At 43.0% G+C, this 22,137-nt stretch overlaps 1 protein-coding gene across 5 annotated transcripts in view; it reads right to left on the bottom strand.

Annotated features, from left to right (window-relative positions):
- Window positions 1-2,751: 2,751 nt before the first annotated feature.
- LOC125770883 (pericentrin) overlaps window positions 2,752-22,137 on the bottom strand; it is a 31,622-nt gene continuing 12,236 nt past the window's right edge. For 3 of the 5 annotated variants that reach the window (XM_049440924.1, XM_049440926.1, XM_049440928.1), the window contains 9 exons: window positions 20,194-20,319; window positions 18,910-20,118; window positions 17,447-17,614; window positions 16,418-16,474; window positions 14,871-15,065; window positions 14,276-14,794; window positions 8,342-9,016; window positions 8,108-8,143; window positions 2,752-7,384 (listed from right to left, as the gene is read on the bottom strand). In XM_049440924.1, coding sequence (XP_049296881.1) covers window positions 3,983-7,384; window positions 8,108-8,143; window positions 8,342-9,016; window positions 14,276-14,794; window positions 14,871-15,065; window positions 16,418-16,474; window positions 17,447-17,614; window positions 18,910-20,118; window positions 20,194-20,319 — 6,387 coding nt within the window. In that variant the 3' untranslated portion in view covers window positions 2,752-3,982. The remainder of the gene's footprint in view (window positions 7,385-8,107; window positions 8,144-8,341; window positions 9,017-14,275; window positions 14,795-14,870; window positions 15,066-16,417; window positions 16,475-17,446; window positions 17,615-18,909; window positions 20,119-20,193; window positions 20,320-22,137) is intronic. The other 2 variants (XM_049440925.1, XM_049440927.1) reach the window with 2 other exon arrangements.

Below are 22,137 nucleotides of genomic sequence, written 5' to 3'. Positions count from 1 at the left end.
CGGCACGAAGTGTGAAAAACAACAAAGTACGAAACAGCCGCCGGATGTTGTCTGCTCTCCGGTGCCGTTCGGCTTTCTTTTTTTACTTCACTGACCTTCCGGATGGTAGTAATGAATGAAAATTCCACCATTTGCTCCTTTATTGCTGGTGCACCTTCAACCATGGTGGCAACCTTGCGCTTGCGTTGCGAAAATCTGTGAATTTACCCTCACCGACGATGGTGAAACACCGCCGATGTTGGAAGTTGGTTCCGATGATTTCGTCGCCATCGGAGCCCGTTGTTTGTGTTGGGTGTATTACTACTTGAGGTGTTAGTTCATGTATGCGTTTCGCTAGCGGTGTCCCACTGTAAACAACGCTGAAGCAATGTTTTTCTTTCCTTTTCTTTGCTTCACCATTCGCCATTCCATCCCTGTATTCGTCCACTGCCTCCCCTCTCCATTCGAAGCTTTTGATTGGCATTATCTACGCTTATAAGCTTCTTCGGCATTCGCTCTCTATACAGCGCACACAAAGAATGTGATGTGCGTCATTTGAAGATCCTGTTGCAAGATACGGTTGCCTCTCAACTACGCCAACATGTCGACCGGGTCGTGTTACGTGCAGGGGCAGGAAGGATGTAGTCTTGTAAAACCACTCGTTTTTTGGAGCCGGAGGTTTGCCCGGGCTTTTCCATTCAGCAAGATCGTTTCGGCCCATAAAAAAGTGAAACAGCTGTTAGCCTATTCATCGCATTGTTGTGATGCTTACAGGCACTAATAGGATTCAGCAGGCTAGAGAATTGTAATGACCGTTACAGCAAATTAATCTCTATTACAAGCTACCATTCAAACTTAGGCAAATAATTTTATCTTATCTATAGCGATTAAGTTTTACAATGCTCAATAACAACATAAAACTGGCTAATGCATAAACCAAGCTGTTTTAGTATACTATTCCCTTCAAAGGTTCACTAGTACGTTGTGTTTCTGGTGAATGCGCCTAAATGTATGCAATATTTAAACCGTTTCTTTCCGTGTTTTCTAAAATATCTTTTAATATCAGGATAACATACTTTCAGGCGTTTTATATCTTATGGTATCCCTATGCGCCATAACTTAATTATCAGATCTTAGTAAAAAAGTTGTCTGAACGTCGTATTCGATAATAAAATTGACTTTAATTGCCAATTAACTTTGTTTCACTTTTTCATCTTTCTGTCTGTTTTACAAGTAACATATTATGACTTCATACTTTCAAAATATTTTAAGCAGAACAGGATGGAACCCATGTTTCCTTACACTGGATGAATACACGGTACAAACCACAACCACAAAGCTCGCCGGCTACACATCACACTTCGCTGAGGTTTATGGTCCCGTACAGCGTGCTTGTGGAACTGTTGAATACCAACCCACATGAGCCATATTAGATGGGGTTCGCAAGACAACAACGGCTCGTTTTATACGTTTTGTCCATTGCAGGTGGTTAGATGCTTGGCGATGAGCTTACAGGAGGTAGAAATCTGGAATGTGGGCAATAAACCATTCTTTGGACAAGTTGTTGTTTTGTGTTTGTGCAAGCGAAATATTTCATGCTCAAAGAGTAGCTTTATAGGAAACAAAAAACTTTGCAATACCAGAATGGAAATACATAGGTAAAAATAATTTGCAAAAAAACCCTCTCACAAGCCTACACTTATGGCAGAACTTTTACATAAAGCTTTCACCGTGCAGTATGAGATAGCGAGCGTTCTGTTTCAGACTTAACCACAACACATCGGATAGAAAGGTGAAGTCAAAGCCACCTGGGAAGCGGGAGTCGTATAGGGCAAGCTGATATGTCCCGGTCCGTTCATTTGCACATGTGGATTCATAAAACGGGGGGTTTTCAAATAAACACACCAACATGGTTACTCCTACGCAATGCACACACTTTACCGCTGTACTGTCTGTCATTGAAGGCAAATATACAGCAAACAGTGCACATATCCCCATCCTGATATGATTGCACGTTGGGAATTTTCCAATAGAAAAGTCCAAAAGTCAACAAAGTGCAAATGAGCATTTGCTAATGAAAACTTCAAACTTCAAGAAAATGTCAAGCTATATTCACGCTTTGTATTAGTATTAACGTTATGGGATCAAAACTGTGTTTTGTTTAGTTTCTGTTGAACAATTTGTACAAACAAACAATAACAAAAATATGTTATTGTTTGTTTATAAATAGTTGAATAATAGAGATTTTATTTTTATTAATAGATGAAAAAAGTTTGAATTTTTGTGACATATTTTACAAGCAACTAGGCGTCTCCATTGGTTAGCATATTTTTCTCCCGTTTGGTTTATTTATTTTTTCCGCATCAACACAAGCATATGCATTAGTGTGTATTTGTATGAACCTAAAACAGATTCAAAAACAAAACTAATCCATAAATGTATCCAAACATTTATCCAACAAAGATCAACATGTATACCGATATTTGTTCCAGTCTGCCCATTGTGTGTCACCTTTGCTCAGGTTTCTGCAATTTACGTTATGAACATACGACCACCCGGCTGGTTGTGGTATGCCTGCAAATTTCTAGCATTCTGTCCATTTCGATGATTATTGGGCTATGGTTTACCAAACACCGGGGCAAATTTCCGGAATGCAACTAGCTAAAATCTACTACCAAAAATGTTGCCTATCCATACTCACCGGATATTCATGTGTGTCGGTTTTTTTCGGACATTTCACATTCGTTACAATGTAAAGGCAATATCGTCAAATATCATTTAACATTCTCAGAACTATATTACAATTTGTCTCCTTTAATGTGGTGCACTTGTACCTAGCAATGAAACTAACCTAAATCTACTCTACTGTCATGAGAAATACGGAAACGTCTAGTGAATATTACAGAAGAACTTACGTACGTCACAAATTATTTAAAAAAAAGACAATTTATAAATAAAGTCCCTAGCCATACAACATTCTTCTTTCACCGACGCGATCTACACGCTGCTGTATGTATGGCTTGTTTAATCTGACACAATGATGGCTTTTGATTTTGGGTGCCGGTAGTAGTCATCCTTTGTAATCAACAAAACGGAAAAGGAAATAATTCCACCTTTACTCGTTCTAAGTAGCGTACAAATAAAAGATCTCCTCCAGCTTTTGCGCCCACGCTCGTTGGAGTTTTGTCCATAACTTTGAAACAATTAATGATTTGATAAGGCTTAAAGTTGAAAAATGTAATATAAATGAATGGATAGAAATGGGAACTGCATGATCGATTAGAGAGCAAACTGCGCTAGTAAGGCACTGTTTCCGTGTCCAAGTTTTACCGGTGTGCTTTTGTTTTCGTATTTTGTGTTTATTTTAAAAATTTTCTCAATAGCCCTCTCAATTGTATATCAAAATACTGTTAAAATAGTTCAATACAAAGGAAAGACAGTGCTGCAAACAGCACTACAGAACAAACGGGTGCAATTTACTGCGATTAATACAGAGATTAGAGATCAATTACTACTTCACATTATACCACTGCTATGGCCAAGCGAGGCTTTCCGGCATTTAAAACAACTGCTCGGCGATCATAATAACATGCATCGAACAACAGTTTTACCCTTCTGGGGACATGCTTTAAGTATTCAAGTTAACTTGCTATAAAACTATCTTCTCTCTCCCAACCGTCGTATTTCATTGTGCGCCCCATTAGAAAGAAATTCTACTAATATGGCCGGATAGTGGACTATCGTTGTCAACATTTACAAACTTCACTTTGCTTTTCTATCCATTACTGCTACCTATCGGGTAATATTTGGGGGAGATTAATACTTTTTTGTACCAATTTTATAACAAACAATCCCAATGATCTTCGGACCTGTCTAAGTTCGTCTAATCTCCGTGGGAAATGAGTTTCTTTGTGGATGTATAGGTATCTGTTGTGCTGGCAGTTTAGTCAATCTACATACTACACGTCCACAGTAAGTTTTTGGAGAATGTTTACCGTCAACACTATCGATTGCCATGAGTATTCCGATTGTACTGCGGTTGTGGATGTGGTTGTGGATGCTGATGCTCTCGGAGCGTCTCGAGAACGTCCACGGACATGCGTAGCGAAGAGGTTGGCGATGCAATCGGTACGGCAAGTGTCCTCGCAAAGGCCCCACCACCGGTCGAGACACCGAACACCTGTGGTGGTATCGGTTCGGCACGTTCCATTCGCACTATTCCACCAGTACCGCCACCTGACGTCGCATACTCCACGAAATGTGAACCGGGCGACCGTGCCCAAACGTTCGTGCTGGCGGACTGTGAACGTCGCGGGCTGAACGGTTGTGAGAAGATGGCCTTCGCACAAACCCGTCGCCCACCGTGCCATTTACGGACGAGGTACTTCATCCGTTCGATAGCCACGATCACCGTTACAATCGAACGGAACGATTTGCGCCGCGGATGTGAGGAAGTTTCGAGAGAGCGTGGTCCACTCGCTAGAGCAAGCACTTCCAGCTGGCCGGGTGGAAGCTGTGCGTTGAGTAGGGCAAGCGCTTTCGCTTCATTCTCCTCGTACGTGGTCAACACGATCTGTAGGTAGCGCTTCTGGTGGACCAGTGCCTTCCGGTGGCTTTCCGAGCGTAGATACTTCCCGAACAGGTGGTTCGCCCGCTCCTCCAGATCCTCTCGCTGGTGATGGGCTCCTCCGCTGCTGTGTACGTTGTACCGTTCCAGCTCCTGGATACGGTGCTGCAATGCGCGTCGTTCCTCCATCATGAAGCGTACCGTTTCGGCCTGCTGCTGATTTTCGCGTGCATTCGCCTCCAGCATACGGTTCAGATCCTTCAGCTTGTTCAGGAACTCCTCCGGCACGATCTGCTGTTGGCTTTGGTGCTGTGCGTTTAGTGAATTTTCACGCGAAAGCGCTTGTGTAAGATGCTCTTCTCGGACGCGTCGCCGATCCACCTCGGAGCGGAGACTTTGTACCGTGTCTCGAAGTTGAGTGCGCTCAAATTCCACACTTTCCAGACGAAGCTTCAGTTCCTGATATTCGAGCGAATTTTGACCGGACGTTCGTTCTCGACGTGCCGAACGTAGTGCTTCCGCTTCCTGCAACGCACCGATGCGCTTTTCTAAGCTTTCGATCTCTTTGTGCGCTAGTTCCAATTTCTCCTGCTCGTGGTCTAATTCTAGCTCGAGCGATTCCTTTTCCTTCAGCACTCGGTTCAGCTCCTTCTTCACCTGCTCACCGTGTTCGGTTCGCTCGGTGATTTCCCTTTCGAAACGCTCCCGTTCACGTTCGAGCACTCGCTGTAGGTCGGCGGTTCTTTCACGTTCGCGGGCATTCTGTGCCGTCAGGAACTTTAGTTCACTTTCGTAACGCGCCACCATATCGGTTTCAAACTCGTTACTACGGTTAAGGCGCCGCTGTGGAGATCCATCCTGGGGTGATCCTTTACCCTTCATCAGGAGGTAATTATCGAACGATTTCGTCCTCTGCAGTCCACCCACCATTCGCGACAGGCGTTCGTTTTTAGTTCGCTCCTCTTCGAGCAACCGCTGCAAGGTACTCTCATTACCCAGAGCTGCCTCTAATCGAATGCGCATCGCTTCAATGATTTCTGCATCCTGTTGCTGTATGTCGGCCGAGTTTTGCTTCTCACCTTCGAGCAGTTCTTGCATCTTTTTCCCTTTGTCAACCTCCAATTGCAATTTCTGCCTTAAATCGTCCAGGTCGGAAGGTTTCCGAGAGACCGCTTTTCTACCTACCGTTCCGCAAGTACCCTGACGCTCTTCGTCCGTGTTCATGTCATCGCTCTCGATCGCTTTCAGAATGCTCGAGTCAAGCTGTGCGGAATAGTTGAGCTCCTTTTCAAGCTGCTCCGCTATTTCCTCCACCGAGAACGGTTTAGGACTGGACGAGTTGTCGCTGCGCTGCAATTGCTGCTTCAATCGCTCCATCTCCGTTTGTAGTTGCGCATTACGCTCCTGTTCCTCCCGCAGTTTACTGTTAAGGGTAACGTTTTTCTCCTGCATTTTCTCCTGAATGTTTGACAGCGCCTCGTGGAGACTGTTTCCATCGTCACCGATCTGCTGTATGATCATTTCTTTTTCCTTCAGTGCAGAGCGTAAATCTTCCGTTTCATGCTGACAACCGCTCAGATCTATTCTTACACGTTCGAGAGCCAACATCTTTTCCGTCAGTAAAAGCTTCGTTTCTTGCAACTCTTCCTCGAGTTTGGTACAGTTTTGCTTCAGTGCCTGCACGTAAGAAGAGTTCGAGCTGAGCGAGTTGTTACTGCGGGCGATTTCATTCTTCAACCGATTAATGTCCTCCGTCAGGAAGCGATTATCCTCGTTCAGAATCTCGATCTCATGTAGACGATCCTTGTAGTTGCCTTGCATTATTTTCAGTTCCGTCTCCTTCGCGTCTAGTGAGCGTAACTGTTCGAGGTATTTTTCTTCGTTTTTGCTATAGTTAAGCAAATCTTTTTCCAACTTCGACATCAGCTCATCCTTATGGCCGATAGTTTTGTTCAGAGATTCGACCTGCTGTCGCAGTGTGTCCACCTCCAGTTTTTGCCGCTGTTGTTCAGCCCGCAGAACACTGGCTTCCTTCGTAACATCTTCCATTTCGATGCGTACCTTCTCGTACTTGGAGTTTACCTCACCGAGTTCGGCTTCTTTCTGACGTACCTCCTCCAATGCCGCTCTTAATTCTGCATCCTTTCGCTGCAGATCGTGCGCCTGCTGATCAAGTCTGCATAGCTCTTGCTTCACCTTTTCCACCTCGTCACGCAGCTCTTTCTTCTCTTGCATCAAATCTTCGTACAGCTTGTTTCGAGCCGCTAGCTCAACCTGAAGATCCTCCATCTGTTCCACCTTCTGTTGCAGCTCGACCTTCAACGTCTCTATTTGCTCGTTCTTTTCACTCACTACCTTATCTAAGCTTAGTTTTAAAGACTCCATCTCACCTTCTAGGTTTGTTGCCTGTGCTTCATTCGAGGCGCTGGGTTGAGCATGGTCCTGCACAATATCGTTGTTGTATTCTTCGTCCTCAATAATCTCCTCAATAACGGCCGGTTCTCGTACCAAACACCTTGGACTGATGCCCGCTGTGTTGGCACCGAAAAACATCAACATTTGTGGCGCAGAGGAAGGTGCTGTCTGTCGGTGGGCACCGAGATGTGGCGTATCGACCAACGAAAAGTCGATCTGTCGTGGTACACACTCCGGTGTCGGTGCGCTGCTGCACGTTTGATCCGGTACGCGGGGAACGGCCGAACACACGTCGTGGAAAAAGTTCGAACGCAGTGGGATGGAGTTAAGCATCGTCGAATCATGGCCACCACTCAGCATGTGCCCTGTCATTGGGGCCGATGATTGTTTGGAATGGTTCGGAAGCAACGATAAACCGGAATCCTATTGGCGAGAGGGGTAAATAAACAAACGAGTACGCACAACATATGCGAACGAAGATATTAGTTTTTGCGTGATGATTACTTATCATATGGTTGATTAATTAACTACATAAACCGAGCAATGAGACGACATAATGTTATATAAAATACAAACAACATTATTTGCCAACTTTTAAAGAGTGCATTATTTTTAGATAGTTCAAAGAAGACATTAAACTGCTCTCGATCGGCATAAATATTAATTATAAACAAATTGTGAAAGCAATACTCGAAATTCATATAAATCTAACTATCAGTAATGTTACCTTTCAATGACATAAATGTTTCAACAAATTTAACTACAATATTAAATACTCATTTATAAGCTGTAATACAAATTTAATCTACTCAGCCATATTTAGATTGTCTATTTACGATTGTCTGTTTTACGTATCGGTTGGTAGACATTTTCCAAGTGCTTGTTCCAATTAACAGTGGCTGAGATATGAAAAGCTCCAAAACTATCTATCTACAATCTAACGGAGAAACTATTGTGTTTTACATCGGGAATTAAATAACATTAGGCACGTTGTCTATGGCAAAAAATAGCTATTAACTGCGCAACCAGAAATAGGAACCCTGGCTGATCGGACGGCTGCGTCAGTCAGTGGCCGTGTCCGAGGGAAATGTGAAAAAGCATAGCACAATCGCAATAAATATCGTTTCGCTCGGAAGCAATCGTAACCTTTATCGTCAGTATACAGAAGTCGGCCAGAAACATCTGCATTTGGAAGAAGTCCGTACGGGGTAAAGGAAGGAAACAGACACAAAGACGTTGCTCACATTAAAAACAAACACACGAAAGATCGGTGATACGCGTGTGTGTGTGTTTTTTAACGGATTAACAATTCAAAACAACTGTACGTTAGTATAAACAATAGGCATAATTCGCACCGTAACTGTATTCGCTCGTACTCACCATTGGAATGCTGTGTACGGGCAGTATACCTCCCAGTGTGTTCTGTTCCGGCATCCTTCGCATCACCATGTCCGATTCGTCACCATCGGTTATGGAAACGACATCGCTCAACGTTCGGCCACCATCGTCGTCTCTCGCTACAGCGCCCAAATCATTGTGCTGATTTCCATCCACCTTATCCGTCGCGATTTGCTGATACTGTTGTAGCTTTTCCTTCAGCTGATCGATTTCTTCATTCTTGTCCGCCAGTATCGTTTCCATCAGATCCGGCAATGCCGCCTTATTGATCATCTCGTTCTTGATACGATCCTTCAGGACGCGAATCTCTTCCTCTTTCGCTTTCAGCTCAGACTCCAGTCGTTGCTCTTGCTGGCTACGTTCCACGCCGTCCTGATTCATGGCCAGTTCCTTCTCTTGCCGGGCAATCGCTTGCTGACTGTTCTCGAGAAACTGTTTCAGATTAGCAATCTGCTTGTCGCGCGTTTGGAGCGTTTCCTTCAGATTATGGAGCTCGTTTTGCAGATCGTGCACCTTTACCGTCAGCTGTGATGTGCCTTGTCGATGCAGTTCTTCCGCACGTAATCGCTGCTCGTCTAGTTTCGTCTGGAGCGATGAGATTTTCATCGACTGTTCGGACATCTTCTCTTGCAGTACATCGCGCTCGTGTTGAAGTTCCTGCATTGAAAGCAAATAGGAAAAAAAATATAAACGATTTGGTTAGTTATTAATTTTTGCAAAAAGATATGAAATTTATTAAATAAATATGCAATCAGTTTAAAAAAGATTGCTTTAAAGTCTTATAAAGCGTTTCACAAAACTCCAGTAATTCTCTCTGGCAATCAGTAATCCCCACTAGACTTTACATTCACCAAAGAGTTATGTGTTCCTTCGCCTTGTTAGCGTATAGCACCGACAACGGAATGAACAATCAGTCAACTCATATGAACCATGGCATAAGCCAAATCCCAATACACAATGCACCGATGCCCTGAAGAGCAAAAGGAACGTAAAAGGGCGCGTACATTCAGTGACAAATAGAAACCTCACACATGGGCATTGTTGGTATGGTACGGCGATACCGTATACGTTGGATTATGACATGGAGATATGTTGTTTCATCCGTCCTTTACATTCGACGTCCCAGAATCCTTTCGCGGGGTCAAATTTAAATTCTACATTGTTGCTGTAGGCTAGATATGAAGTGGGCTCTTTTACCGTCGGTACTACAATTTTGATCCGCAACTAACGAATGTAAACTGATCAGAAGCTTTCTGCTGGTTACTGCCGTCTAGCGGAAAATGTCGCAGGTCATTGTGGCCGTCCGCTATCGCCGCGTAACGAGAATGCGATAGGGTTCTGCCTTTGCGTTCAGAATTCGGATAGAACGAGTAACAAATGATGGTGGATTCAATGCATTCTGTACCGTTCAAAATGAAAGGAATAAAAAAAACAAAATACCTTCAAGTCCCCATTCAGAGTTCGACCTTATTTCGTGAAGTTCTACATGAAGTTTCGTGAAGTTTCATAAATCAAACTCAAAACAATTTTGTTTTTTTTTGTTTTCTTATAACAAAACGAGATCCAATTTGATCCAAGATTTTAAAAGCAAAAAAAAAATAAATACAATTCCCTTCGCACTGCTTACTGCTAATCAAACGAATTATCCGGCAGATACTGCTTTACCTTTGACCTATCACTTAAATACGATATCGAAATTCGAATGCTTTAATCTTAATTACTACCGCCCTTTAGAAACGGCATCGCACACATGTACAGGCGCCATTCATCACAATCGTCTAAAAATATTGCCAATTCATTTCGTACCAACCGCAAGCAAAAATCACCTGCTAAAAGAGAGCGCCAGAGTAAGATTGGCGTGATTTTAATCAGTAAAAAGGTGCGTAGCTGTGTTGACGCTTCAGTTACCATCCCTCGAACCCCGGCATACTAATTGGATTGACTTGAACGGGAGGAAAATACGAAGGCATTCCATCGTTATCATTAACATTGCGTCCGCATCATCATCCGCCTGCCGCATACGCTGCGTATTTTTGCAGGGCGTGATTGCTGTTAGTCTTTGATACTCTGCCGAAAAACCGAGCCGTTTCACTGTTGTGTTCCGTTGCCGTAGGAGATACTTACACCGAAAGGCTCCACCAAGCCGATCTTCCTAAAACCGGCACCGTTTACCGTCGTCAGTATGCCACTGTCTCCGCTGCTGCTGTTATTGCCACTGCTACTGCCCGGACTAACACTGCCGGTTGGAAACATTGGACCACCAACCACCAACCGACACGCGTAATAAGATACTCCAGCACCGAGGTGAGGGTGCTATTTTTAACACGGCAACAACACTCCACTCAACTGTACTGTATATCTTTATGTACATTCACGATGGAGTCACGGTAGTCGACGGAATCAAGTCTAGTCGCTGGAGTTCTTCGCTTTTTTTGGAGGAGGACGAGGGACGCGTCTTGATATCCGTTCACTGTTAGCTTCCCTTTATGCTGTCCAGTACGCTCACACCATATACACTATGGCAACATCCGATTTCATTCAGCACAAATCGTCTGCTCGAACGAAAACGATGTTGAGCAGCATCCTTTCACGACAACTTGGAGCCGCAAAATTTTTTCTATTGAACAAATTATTATTATTCGCGTTTTGTTCGCTGGGAGGGCTTTCCGTTTTTTCGTTCCTTATTATATTTCTCTATTAAACCTATTTTAAATTCCATTGTGGAAGTTTCTTTAGTCCCATTTCGACCCAACAATCAGGTTTGCAACGTTTATTTTCCTTAAGCTCCACATTATCATCGACCTTTTCTGTAGCGTTCGGAAATGTTTCGATATCTTGACATTTTGTACATCAATATCCGGATGCCAATGTTATTATGCGTCTGTTCCCTGGATGGTAGCGAACCTTGAATAACCAATGCTGGGGTGATTGAACACGTGATTTGCATTTCACATTTCAACAGAACTGGAGCGGCTTTAAAAAAAAAATCCCCCAACCTCCAGTGGTCTTGGTTCGGTAAATGTCGTCCCAAGTCAACGGAATCAATTTTTTTCTTCTTCCCCATACCCATGGTCTTGTAAATGCGTACCGATCCAGGACAACTGCTGTCAACTGCAGATGTTTTGAATAAGGACGACGCAAAAACAAATCTTCTTGTACCGCAGGTACATTTGTACGAAATTTTGACAAATGGTCCGGTAACCGTTGCTCGGCTAGTGCGACGCCGTACGACGATAGATCGAGGAATGATTACTTCGAACAAATTGGGCGCATTAGTACTCCTAACAAGGAATGCTTAATAAACAAAATGAAGTATGATCAAATCAAAACTAATCTTTAAATTTAAAAATAAACAATATAAAATTGTTTAATATTTAAAAATTTAAATACATTAAATATTGGATTCATTATTCCATAAATTTTCAAATAATGTTGCAAACGTAAAAATCCCATCTTTTATAGAGCCAAACACCAATGGATTGATTTCAAATAATGTATCCTCTGTTTCTCGTAAGACTCATCCCTGCAAGCCACATTGGATCACTGCTTCTGCACTACCGGAAAAGGGAACAGTGTGTTCTTCAGATTTCAAATGCATTCCCCAATGAATAAAGAAATCTAACCATCACCGTCACATCACGGCATCGCTGCATGGATCGTTAACGTTTCTGGGATGCTTCCCTCACAGCAAAATTATAATTTAGGTTAGTTCCAGCAAAGGGCGAACCCCGTCTGGGTGCGATCAAACGCAACACAATCAACAAACACAGAGAACCGTGGTGTAAACAGATGCAGCATAGCCGCTAATGCTGCAGCCGTCGACGAAACCATGTACGAACGCCCGTCTATTTAACTGTGACACCATTTTTTTTGGAAAGCTAGAACAGGATGGAAGAACAAACGATATTCATCGGGTAAATAATGCTCGGGTGAGATGATCCGAGAGGAATTACGCAGGAAATATGATTGATCTTCCCGGTTTTGGGGAAGTACAAAGATGACTCCCCTAGCCGCATTTTATGAGCGGGAACTAATAAAAATAAGTCTTCCAAATCCCCATTTCTGACTGCAGACGATGCGATCTCGGTATAAATGCACTTAAAATTACCAACAACAATATAAGAACAGATTGCGCACGTCATCACTTCAAAATGGGATCTCGAATATTAGCTCGACGCTAACGCAAAACAACAAAAATGCGCACAAGCAAAGAAGTCACTATGTGACGCTGGTGCATGACACGGCAGTCGGAAATAATCGCTCATCATTTGCGTACACGTACATCATTCACCAGCATCTATACATGCTCGTGTATATTGCACACTATTAATAACCCGCCGCATAAAGGCCACCCAACAAGAGCAACAAGATCGAGCAACAACTGTTCACCACAGAACCCCAGACAACTGGCAACACTGGAACGGATCGGTAGCAAGACAATTTATCATTAACAGTTTGCCTACAGCACGGTACAGTTAAAAGTTTCCTTCTCGCTTTACTCTTCACATTGATTGATCGTGTAATATTAAACTGGAAACATAAACGCACACGCACGTGACAAGAAAATATCGATACACGGTACACGGTTTTGACAAGTCTTCCGGCGGCACCAAGGAAATCCCGACTGAACGGACACGCTTGTTGGAGGTACTACAGAACTCACGAACGACCGGTGAACGTTGGTTGAGTCTTGCTTCAAATTGCGGGCGTAAACTGAGGGCGACTGCGCAATGTAAAACTTAAATTAAATCACTGAGAGAGACCGAGCGCAAAGTTGGAGAGAACTACACCACTAAACTGTTCTATGTTGCGTGATCATATTTTACTTTCTCTTTCACTTCATTTCGACGATCATAAAGACATCGTGTCCCGGTAGACACTCGACAAATTAAGAGCTTCAAGTGTAAGTGTGTTGGGACGGTTTCAACGCATTCGACAATGTTCGTGAGAATGTGTATAAATTAATTTTATCTGATCACAATACACCAGAAGATTAACAACAATCATTTTCCATTTGGATGAAGTTTGTTAAATAGCCTATTATTGCCCTCCCTGATCCTTGTCAACTCTGAGCGACTGACGACACATGACATTGAACATGGAGACAAACACAGAAACGTAGAACATTTTGCAATGGCCCAAAATTAAGCATTCCTCTTAGTCTGTTTGATGCCAGTGGTCTATATGTTTTTTGGGTGATTACGATGAGCGTGACATTGACCGGACTTTGTGTTGGTCGCACAGTAGGGAACGTTATTTCGCTAACGTCTGTCACCCAGCGGGACAGTGAAGTTATACTCTTGACACTGCAAACGCAAAATAGACCGTGTCTCAACCACTCGTACTCGTAGGGGAGGGCATTTACACTTCCATGCACAAAACTCGGTTTAAAATGTTTATTTCCATACAGCGCAGACAGTACGGAGGCCGAAAGCGAAGTAGATCGGGTTCCTACGGAACGGCTATAAATATCATCATTCAAGGTCCGGTTTGCCTATCGAAACTTAAGCGTAGGTAGCCGTTGATCCTCAATATCCTAGTTACGGTTTGGTTTTCACGTAGATATTCAAAACAGAAGCAAAACTGTACGTCGCGGGCAAATTTTAGTGGCGTGAGAATCACTTCATCACTCATCACACACTTCGAACGGCATTATCGTTAAGTCAATGTAAGACAACGGAGGAAATAGTGTTCTTTTTCTTACTTCCAGATGATTGACTCTTTGGCACGCAATATTTTACAGTTTCAACACGATCGACAAAATATACTGTATACTTCCAAGGAATTTCGTAGACAAACTCAATACCTCGTGGTCTCTTTTGACGTATCAAAAATCTTACGTATTACAATGTAATTCTTCAATTTTCCAACAATATCTCCTGTTAAATCGAATAGAATGCTAAATCTCTCACTTACCGCATAACCACTCCTGATGTTGGTAATCTGCATCTCAAGATCGTTGATGCGCTTGATAGCCACATCCTCGACGCGCGAATGTCGATGCAGCTTATCGAATATCCGCTGCACTTCATCGACCGGCAAGGGCGTTACTTTCGGTTTATCATCACCCGGTGAACCATCCTCCGCACCGCCACCAGACGCGCCCTTCCTCTGTCGATGCAGCGGACTGTCCTGGTTTACGGAAACATCTTCCGAAGGGCTGCTGCATCCCAGCGACGCACCCGAAGTGGAATGAAGCGTTTCCAAGTTTTTCGTCTTGCGCTCGAGTGTTTCCTCAATATCCCTCAGTTGGACGGTGAGTGCCTCCAGGACGATGCTCTGCTCGGCTGACGGTTGACGCTGCCGCAGTTCCTCCTCCAGCTTGGCAATCTTTTCATCGTACCCGCGACCGACCAAATCCGTCTTGACGCTTTCCATCTCTTGGTGGAGCGATTCATTTTGCTGATTCTGCACGTCGATGTACTTCTCCAGCTCCTGAAATACAGACAGAAAACGTAACGTTGGTCATCATATAGCGCCATTTTCGTACGCTTTATACCGCACCACTTACCTTAGCCTTCGTCTCCAACACCAGCTCGTTGATTGTCTTGCTTTCGATCTGAGTTTCGAGCTCGGAGATAATTTCTCGCAACGTGAAACCCTTATCGATTGAATCCTTCAGGTCTGCTTCCATCTTTCGCAACCGATCGTCCCGGTCGGTGATCTGTGTCGTTAGTTCCTTCACCTGCTGTTCCATCGTTTCCAGCTGTTGGCAATAATTGCAATGTATCCGCGCGCACATGGCATGCACACATGATGTGATTATTACTCATTCTGTGTTTTTTTCTCTCTCTCTCTTGTTACACACTTTTTTCTGCCCTGGAAGTTATCTTTCAATCCGTTACTTTCAAACTCTTTAAACGCCTCTTCATCGATGATAGATTCATCGGATTTTTTTTCAACTAACTTCTAACTAATGTGGCACTACGGTTGGTGTTTTGTACATGAAGACATCGGAGGGAGGTTAAGAAAACCTGAACAACTTGCAAGGTTTCGGTATTCATTCTCAATGGCACTATGCGATACGACGTGACATAGCATTCGTCATAATTTTGCATACTTCTATAATCACTAAATCTCTCTACAATTGACCTTCAGTTGTCGAGCTCCAAACCATGCATTAATCCTATCATAGTCAGTCGTGACACTACTGGAAATGAAAAAGAAGTAGGAAATGGCGATAACGATGCAAAATGAGATGGATGTATGAACTATGCATTATGGAAATAGTGTAACAATCTGTTCACTACGTATGAATGAGTTGTGTTGTTTTGGGATAAAGATTAAGTGTAGCACAATAAAGGCAATTTGTTTTCACGGTTGAGACCCGGCAAATGGCTTCAACGGAAGTAAATCAAAAGTAAAAAAAATAACGTTAAAATGATTTCCCCCATTATACACAATAGTTGCGCAATAATCCCTAGAGTGCTTATTGAAAATGAAGGAATGATAGCATAGTTCTACAATGACATAAAAGAGGGAAAAAACATTGAAAGCAATATCCGCTTAATAATCATCTCTTCATTTCAAACTCATTTCCGAAATGCTAAGCGCTGTTATTCAAAATAAATCTCATACCCTGTTTTATGTTCATTAAGTAGCGTATCGAATTTAATTTTATCCCTCTCTGTACACTAATATTTATTCGTCCAACACACTTATACATTTTACGTTTATTTCCCTTATCATCCTTAGTATGTGTGTTGACCACCATTGAGAATGTTACCATTTGCCATGATGTAGATATAGTAAAGGTAGTTTAGTTTTGTTTGTTTTTTTAGTGTCTATTGTTTAATCTACCCTCCTCAGTTATAAAACACGTACCGAGAGTTTTAGAAACGTACCGAAATTTCTAACTTTTTAATTCGTTGTTCCGTGTTTGTAAACCAAATACCAAAAGCAGATAAAGCTAAATACACGCACCCAATGTCTAAATATTTCAAAGCCCTTTTTTGTTGCAATAAACATTGTGGGTGCATTAAAGCCTATTCACTACAGTACTATCTAAGGCGCACAAAAAAAAAGTTTAATACTAAACTTAAATAACACTACACTTACGTTTGCAGCAATTGCTCGATTTTCTTTTGCATATCTACAGTCGCTCACGCATCCCTCCTAATTAAGGTGAAAGAGTGCATTCACGATACGATAACGTCGGTGAAGAGGAGAAGAAATAATACGTATACGAAAATAAAATCAAAATTTCATACAATCAACCAGAGATACCCCGATTGTAAACAGAGAAGTGGATAATTTTGAGTTCATTCATACACAAAAACCGAAATGAAATAGTATTGTTTTTTTTAAGTGAAAATTTGAAACATCAATTAGTAACGATTAGTTATCGCAGCGCATAATTTACAATCAATTTTAATCGATACCGCGACCAGACGTTTTTCGTTCGTTGGCAGTGGTTTTGTCCGATGTAGTTTTGGTGCGAAACACGCGTGTAATGTGTGTGTTTATGTGTGCATTTACAGATGGTGGAAAGCATTTGCATAAAAGAAAGAAGAGAAGAAAGTACAAGAAAATGTGAAATACGAAACATTAGTAAAGGAAACGGCTACAGGTGATTTCCCAAAAACTGGAAGTTACGTGGCATCATTATTGCGTACTAAGATGTATTAGACTAGCAGGCAGCTAGGCGTGTTTCGTAAAAGTGGTGTATTATGTGTTTACTGTGTATTCCCGCTATTAATTACGATTATTCAACATCCCATTATCTCAAGCTCTCCTTCTTTTTACATTTCCCAAAGATACAATTCAAACATATGGTGCGTCTTTACCAACAACATATGCTTCACGTGTCTGTGTGTGTGTGAGCGAATGGGAATATAAGTAAAGTAGTTTTATGTTCCCCGTTTTTTCCAAAGAAACGAAGGGACAAACAGTGGATGGTCACGCGAAAAAACACGCGACAAAGATAGTGTGAACCCTTACCAAGCCCACCAGCAAGCGAGCGAAACAGCCACAACAGGGAACAAACGGTGATATGTGATGGCCGGCACCGGTGCACCCGTTTGGTTCATAAACTCCCACACGCTTACATTCGCACACCCACACGTTTTCTCGTATCGCGAAACTTACCTCCTTGCTGGCACGCTCAAAGTTCACCTTATCCTTGTCCTTCTCACGCATCGTGCACTTGAGCCGTTCGATTTCCTTAACGAACTCGTCACGTTCCTGCTCACGTTCAGCAGCCTGGTCTTCGAGGAATTGTCGTGTTGCTTTAAGCTGTTTATCGGCCGCTTCAATCTGTCCGGATGAGAAATGTAGTATTCGTAATACCCAGTCCAGTTTTGCAACGTTGAAACAATCCGGTAGAGGAATCAACCAGCAGCATTTGATCGATTTTCCATTGAATGTTTGGCATGTTTTTTTTGGGTAGTTCATTCATCCAATGTTGAGCAGCCAACGCAGCCACAATATGGCACCGCACCAACGCAAACCAGCCAGGAAAGGGACGCATGAAAATAAAAGAAGAAAATATAAACGATATGAGATCGAGACGCAGAAACAATGATAACAATGTTGCAAGAAGCAATGACGACGTAGGGCAATGGTTTGGAAATCGAACAAAAAAACTACTCCCAGGCCAACGCAATACAAGCCTCTAGGATAATAATAACAAGCATTTGATGGCAAAGTTGGAAACCAGCCTCCCACAGTGATAAGCAATTTGGGACGGCACGAAAAATAAAGCCCTCGTGTTTACAGACACGAGGCGCCAAAAATGATAGCAGCGGACTGTAATTCTTCTGCACAAAAAAGAGAGAGCGAGAATGTGTGGGTGTGTGATAGAAAAATTCGATAAATCTGTGTTTGAACGGAAGGATGTTTTCTCCTCTCTGGAATAAATTAAAGAAATTATCTTTCACTCCGTCTTAGTCGCAAAAAGAAATAGACAAAGGGAAGACATTTTTATATGCACAACGTTATTAAGCTTTGTCAACGGAGATTTCATTTTTCTCGCTCCAAGAGGAACGTTGATTGGTAAATAAAAGAAAGAAGAAAAAAGTACGTCTTATTTCACAATGAACACCTAGCTGGGTTGATATGTCAGGTTTTCCACTATCGTCCCACTCCTCGCTATAAGGTATGGAAATTGCTCTTCATGTTAATATCAAGTGCTGATGACAGGTTTCATTAAACTTTGTAAGCACAGGCGAAAGGGCGAAGTCATAGTGTGGCTTACATATCGTTGGGAAAGGTGCCTTCTTTAAGTGAGGAACGCATAATCGATACAGCTTTGACGTTTCTAGGGCAAACAACGGTAAACCTCTGAAAAGGGCAAACATTTTCAACACACAACCTCTCTACAATGCCCTAGATGCTACTACCAACATGAAACATTTGGTGATTATTGCGACATTTCCTGCCGTGAGAGCATAGTTTGAATTCTATGTTTCTCCATTTCATTACTCCACTGCCTCCCTGTTAGTGCGTGAATGTGCTGCAACGTATTGTTTAGATTAAACATTTTAATGCGATCGAAAGCAAACGCAATAAACACATCAATAAACACAAATTTCATTCCAAACCAATCCTACCTGCGATTGCAAATCCATCCGGTCGCGCTTTTCGTCTTCAAGGTAACGTTCACCCTCGCGACAGAAATCTTCCACCAGCTGCAGCAACATTGAATTGTCCTCGACCGTTTGATCTGGACCTGTGCCAGCACTGCCCAGCAACACTTTGGCCCGCTCTTGTAGCTCTACGAACGAATTGTTCACACGCTGTGCAGTCGGCAGCAATGCATTCGTGCCGTAACCCTCACTGAACTCCACCCGCTGACTGTTGAGTTCCAGCAGGTGTTGCTTTGTCTCAGACAACTCGCTCACCAGACTGTTCTGCTTGCTCCGTGCTTCGGCCAGCTCCGTTTCGAGCAGCTTGCGCTCATCTTCCGACTTAAGCAAACGATTTTTAAGCTCGTGCAGCTGCATGTTTAGCTCCCCGTTTAGCTGTAATCCCGCTAGATCGATCGGTAGACTACGGCAACTGTTGGCACCGTTCGCTTTACCGTCACGCTCCGGTACAACCTCCCGCACAATGTTCTCATCGAATGATCGTGCACTTTCGAGCCCTTTGTCGGTCGATTTGCCACGTCGTTTTAAACCATCCTCTTCCTCGCAACTGTCATTCTTTTCGGACGCCTTGTCCGATTCGTTATCCTTCGGTGCGGTAGCTTTTTGTTTGATACGCTCGGACAGGGCAAGTAAGCTGTGTGCTTCCGCTTTTAACCGCTCCATACATTCCTCCAGATTGAGCGATATATTTTCCGGTTCCGTATCTCCATCACGCGGCTGTCCTTTCGCGGACACGTACTCTACCAACGATGGATCCTCGATGATCGAGATGATACCGGACACGTCTGGTGCGAACTTGAGCAATTTACACGACGCTAGGAAGGATACGTCCGTGACGTTCAACACACTCTCGGTAGCCGTACAGTCAGCAGCCCCCACCACCAGCTGACCCTCATCAGCGCTTACATCAGCCGGCAGCAACGATTCGTTGCTGTGCTGTTGCAGCTGTTGAACGCGCTGCAATTCTTCCAGCACGGTGCTGTTGAGATCTTCCTCACATACCGAGAAATACTTCGCCAACCCGCCGACCACATTTCGCAGGGTCGATGAGAGCTCCCGTAAGCTATCACGCTCGCTAATGATTTTATCCAGACCACGACTAGAATCGAACGTTGTGTGACGCTTCAGCTTGCGCTGCAACTGCTTCTCAAAGTCGTTCTTCATGCGAGCCATCTAGAAATGGAAATGGACGGTTTGAAACATGTCGATTTTGAATCGTTTTCGAATCGTCCCTGGCATGATACTGACCTCTTCTTCATGTTTGAGTTGCAGCTGAGCAATTTCCAGTTGACTCTTGGCTGTAAACTTTTCCCGTAGCAACACCAACTCCGGTGGCCAGTGGCTGTCCTCAAATGAACTGTCCGTCAGTAGCGCCTGTAAAGTAAAGATGAAAGTAAATTGTTATTTAACGGGTATCTATTGTCCGGTATCGGTACCGTGAACCAAATATGAGTTCTAAATATAATGGATTACTTCATCCATGTTTTGGGCGTCACTATCACACTAAAAACTCTTACAGTATCATTCCTGCTAGTGGGATTGTTTACCCACCAACAATAACATTACTGGAAACGTTCATTTCAGTAGCACAGTTGAAGTCACGGCAGCAACATTAAACCGTCCAATAACCCTTCAAACGTGAACGTTAAGACGTCCACGTGGCTCCAATAATATTCCCACAGCCGACGCCATACAACTATTGGAACAGAAAACATCCATTCCCTCATATCCATTCGTACAAGAAGCGGAGAGGGTCGATGGTACAAATTAAATAAAACCAAAAACTCATACACACATGATAGCGAGGGCTTGAGCACAACAAAACATTAGACGATCGACCACCCCGTACAAAGCATGGCTTGTATTTCAATGTTGTTTCATATATTGTTTGTAAAAGAAGAGCGATTATTGCCGTTCGAATTATGTAAACAGAGCCATAAGAATTCCCTGCCGTATGGATTAGCTTTCAATTATTAAGGGGACAACATTGTGTTGATAAAATTGTGACAATGCAAACTAATTGACATTCACAATTGATCAATAATCAACAATAAATTAATTTTGGACACTCAATATCATTGATTTGGATTGAAATTAATGGAAATTTAGAGCTATATGCTCCAAGAATCATAGAACAAACAATCCCCCCAAAGCGATGGTGCAACATACGCGAGAAAATAAAGCCACTCCACTCGCTCAGTAAGCAAACCCAATGCCATTGATCTCTATCACATGTTATGTATGCTGCCCAATCCCAAAACACAGCAGACAATTCCGGTGGAATTTTTGTGGGGTTTTAATGTTGGGTGTAAAGTAAAAATACAAACAACAACTGCACTGCGTTTCAGGCCTACAACACACAACAACAAAAAAAAACCTTCGTAGAACGTTCTTTCGGTTATATTTAGCCGGGTGCATAGGCCGGTACGGAATAATCATCCCCATCATGCGAGCATCGTTCGTGAAGATCCGTCCCATCCATTCGTGTCGACATTAGCAGCATTAAGCAGCATAAGTAGAGGCTTTCGGTTTGAAGTGCATCGTGGAGTTTCGCGGCTGCAGAATGCATCTACACACTCTCGTTGATGCTTTTAAATGCCGGAATAAAGTAAACGTGCGGTAAAACGTCACTCATTCCACGAACGACGGTACGCAAAGATACCGCGAACATTTCAACAATGTCGCCTTAATGCATGTTGAATGCGACCAGCCTTATGCTGGCTTCCTTCACATGATGACATTAAATCGGGTTGGTCTTTTCATGCAAACGTTCCCTCGGAACGGAACCAAAACCATAAACCCGAGAGGAAACGAATCGTCTCGCATGTCGGATATTTAGTCTATCCGATTCAAAAATCATGCTTCTTTAATAATACCTCTGCTTTGATCCTCGCTATACCACTAATAAACAACAACGAAAGTCACCACTCATACATTCGTTCGTCTGTCCGTTAAAGTAAATAAATTATGCGTAAATAAATAATTAAAAATCACCCAAACACGTCCATCATTACTCCCCCCCCCCCCCCCCCCCCCGGACATGTTTTGTAAGGGTAACACATTCGGGAATTGCTTTTCTTTTGGCTTCATGCAAAAATGCAAACACAAAACAGCACGGTCGTCGTCAAAGTACAAGAAACGAAAATATTTTAATTACAATTTTGACGACGTAATTTTGAGCTGAAGCTTTGC

This window comes from Anopheles funestus, chromosome 3RL (genome assembly GCF_943734845.2).
Source record: "Anopheles funestus chromosome 3RL, idAnoFuneDA-416_04, whole genome shotgun sequence".
NCBI classification, from domain to species: Eukaryota; Metazoa; Arthropoda; class Insecta; order Diptera; family Culicidae; genus Anopheles; species Anopheles funestus.
This window is presented reverse-complemented; position numbering and strand designations above follow the sequence as displayed.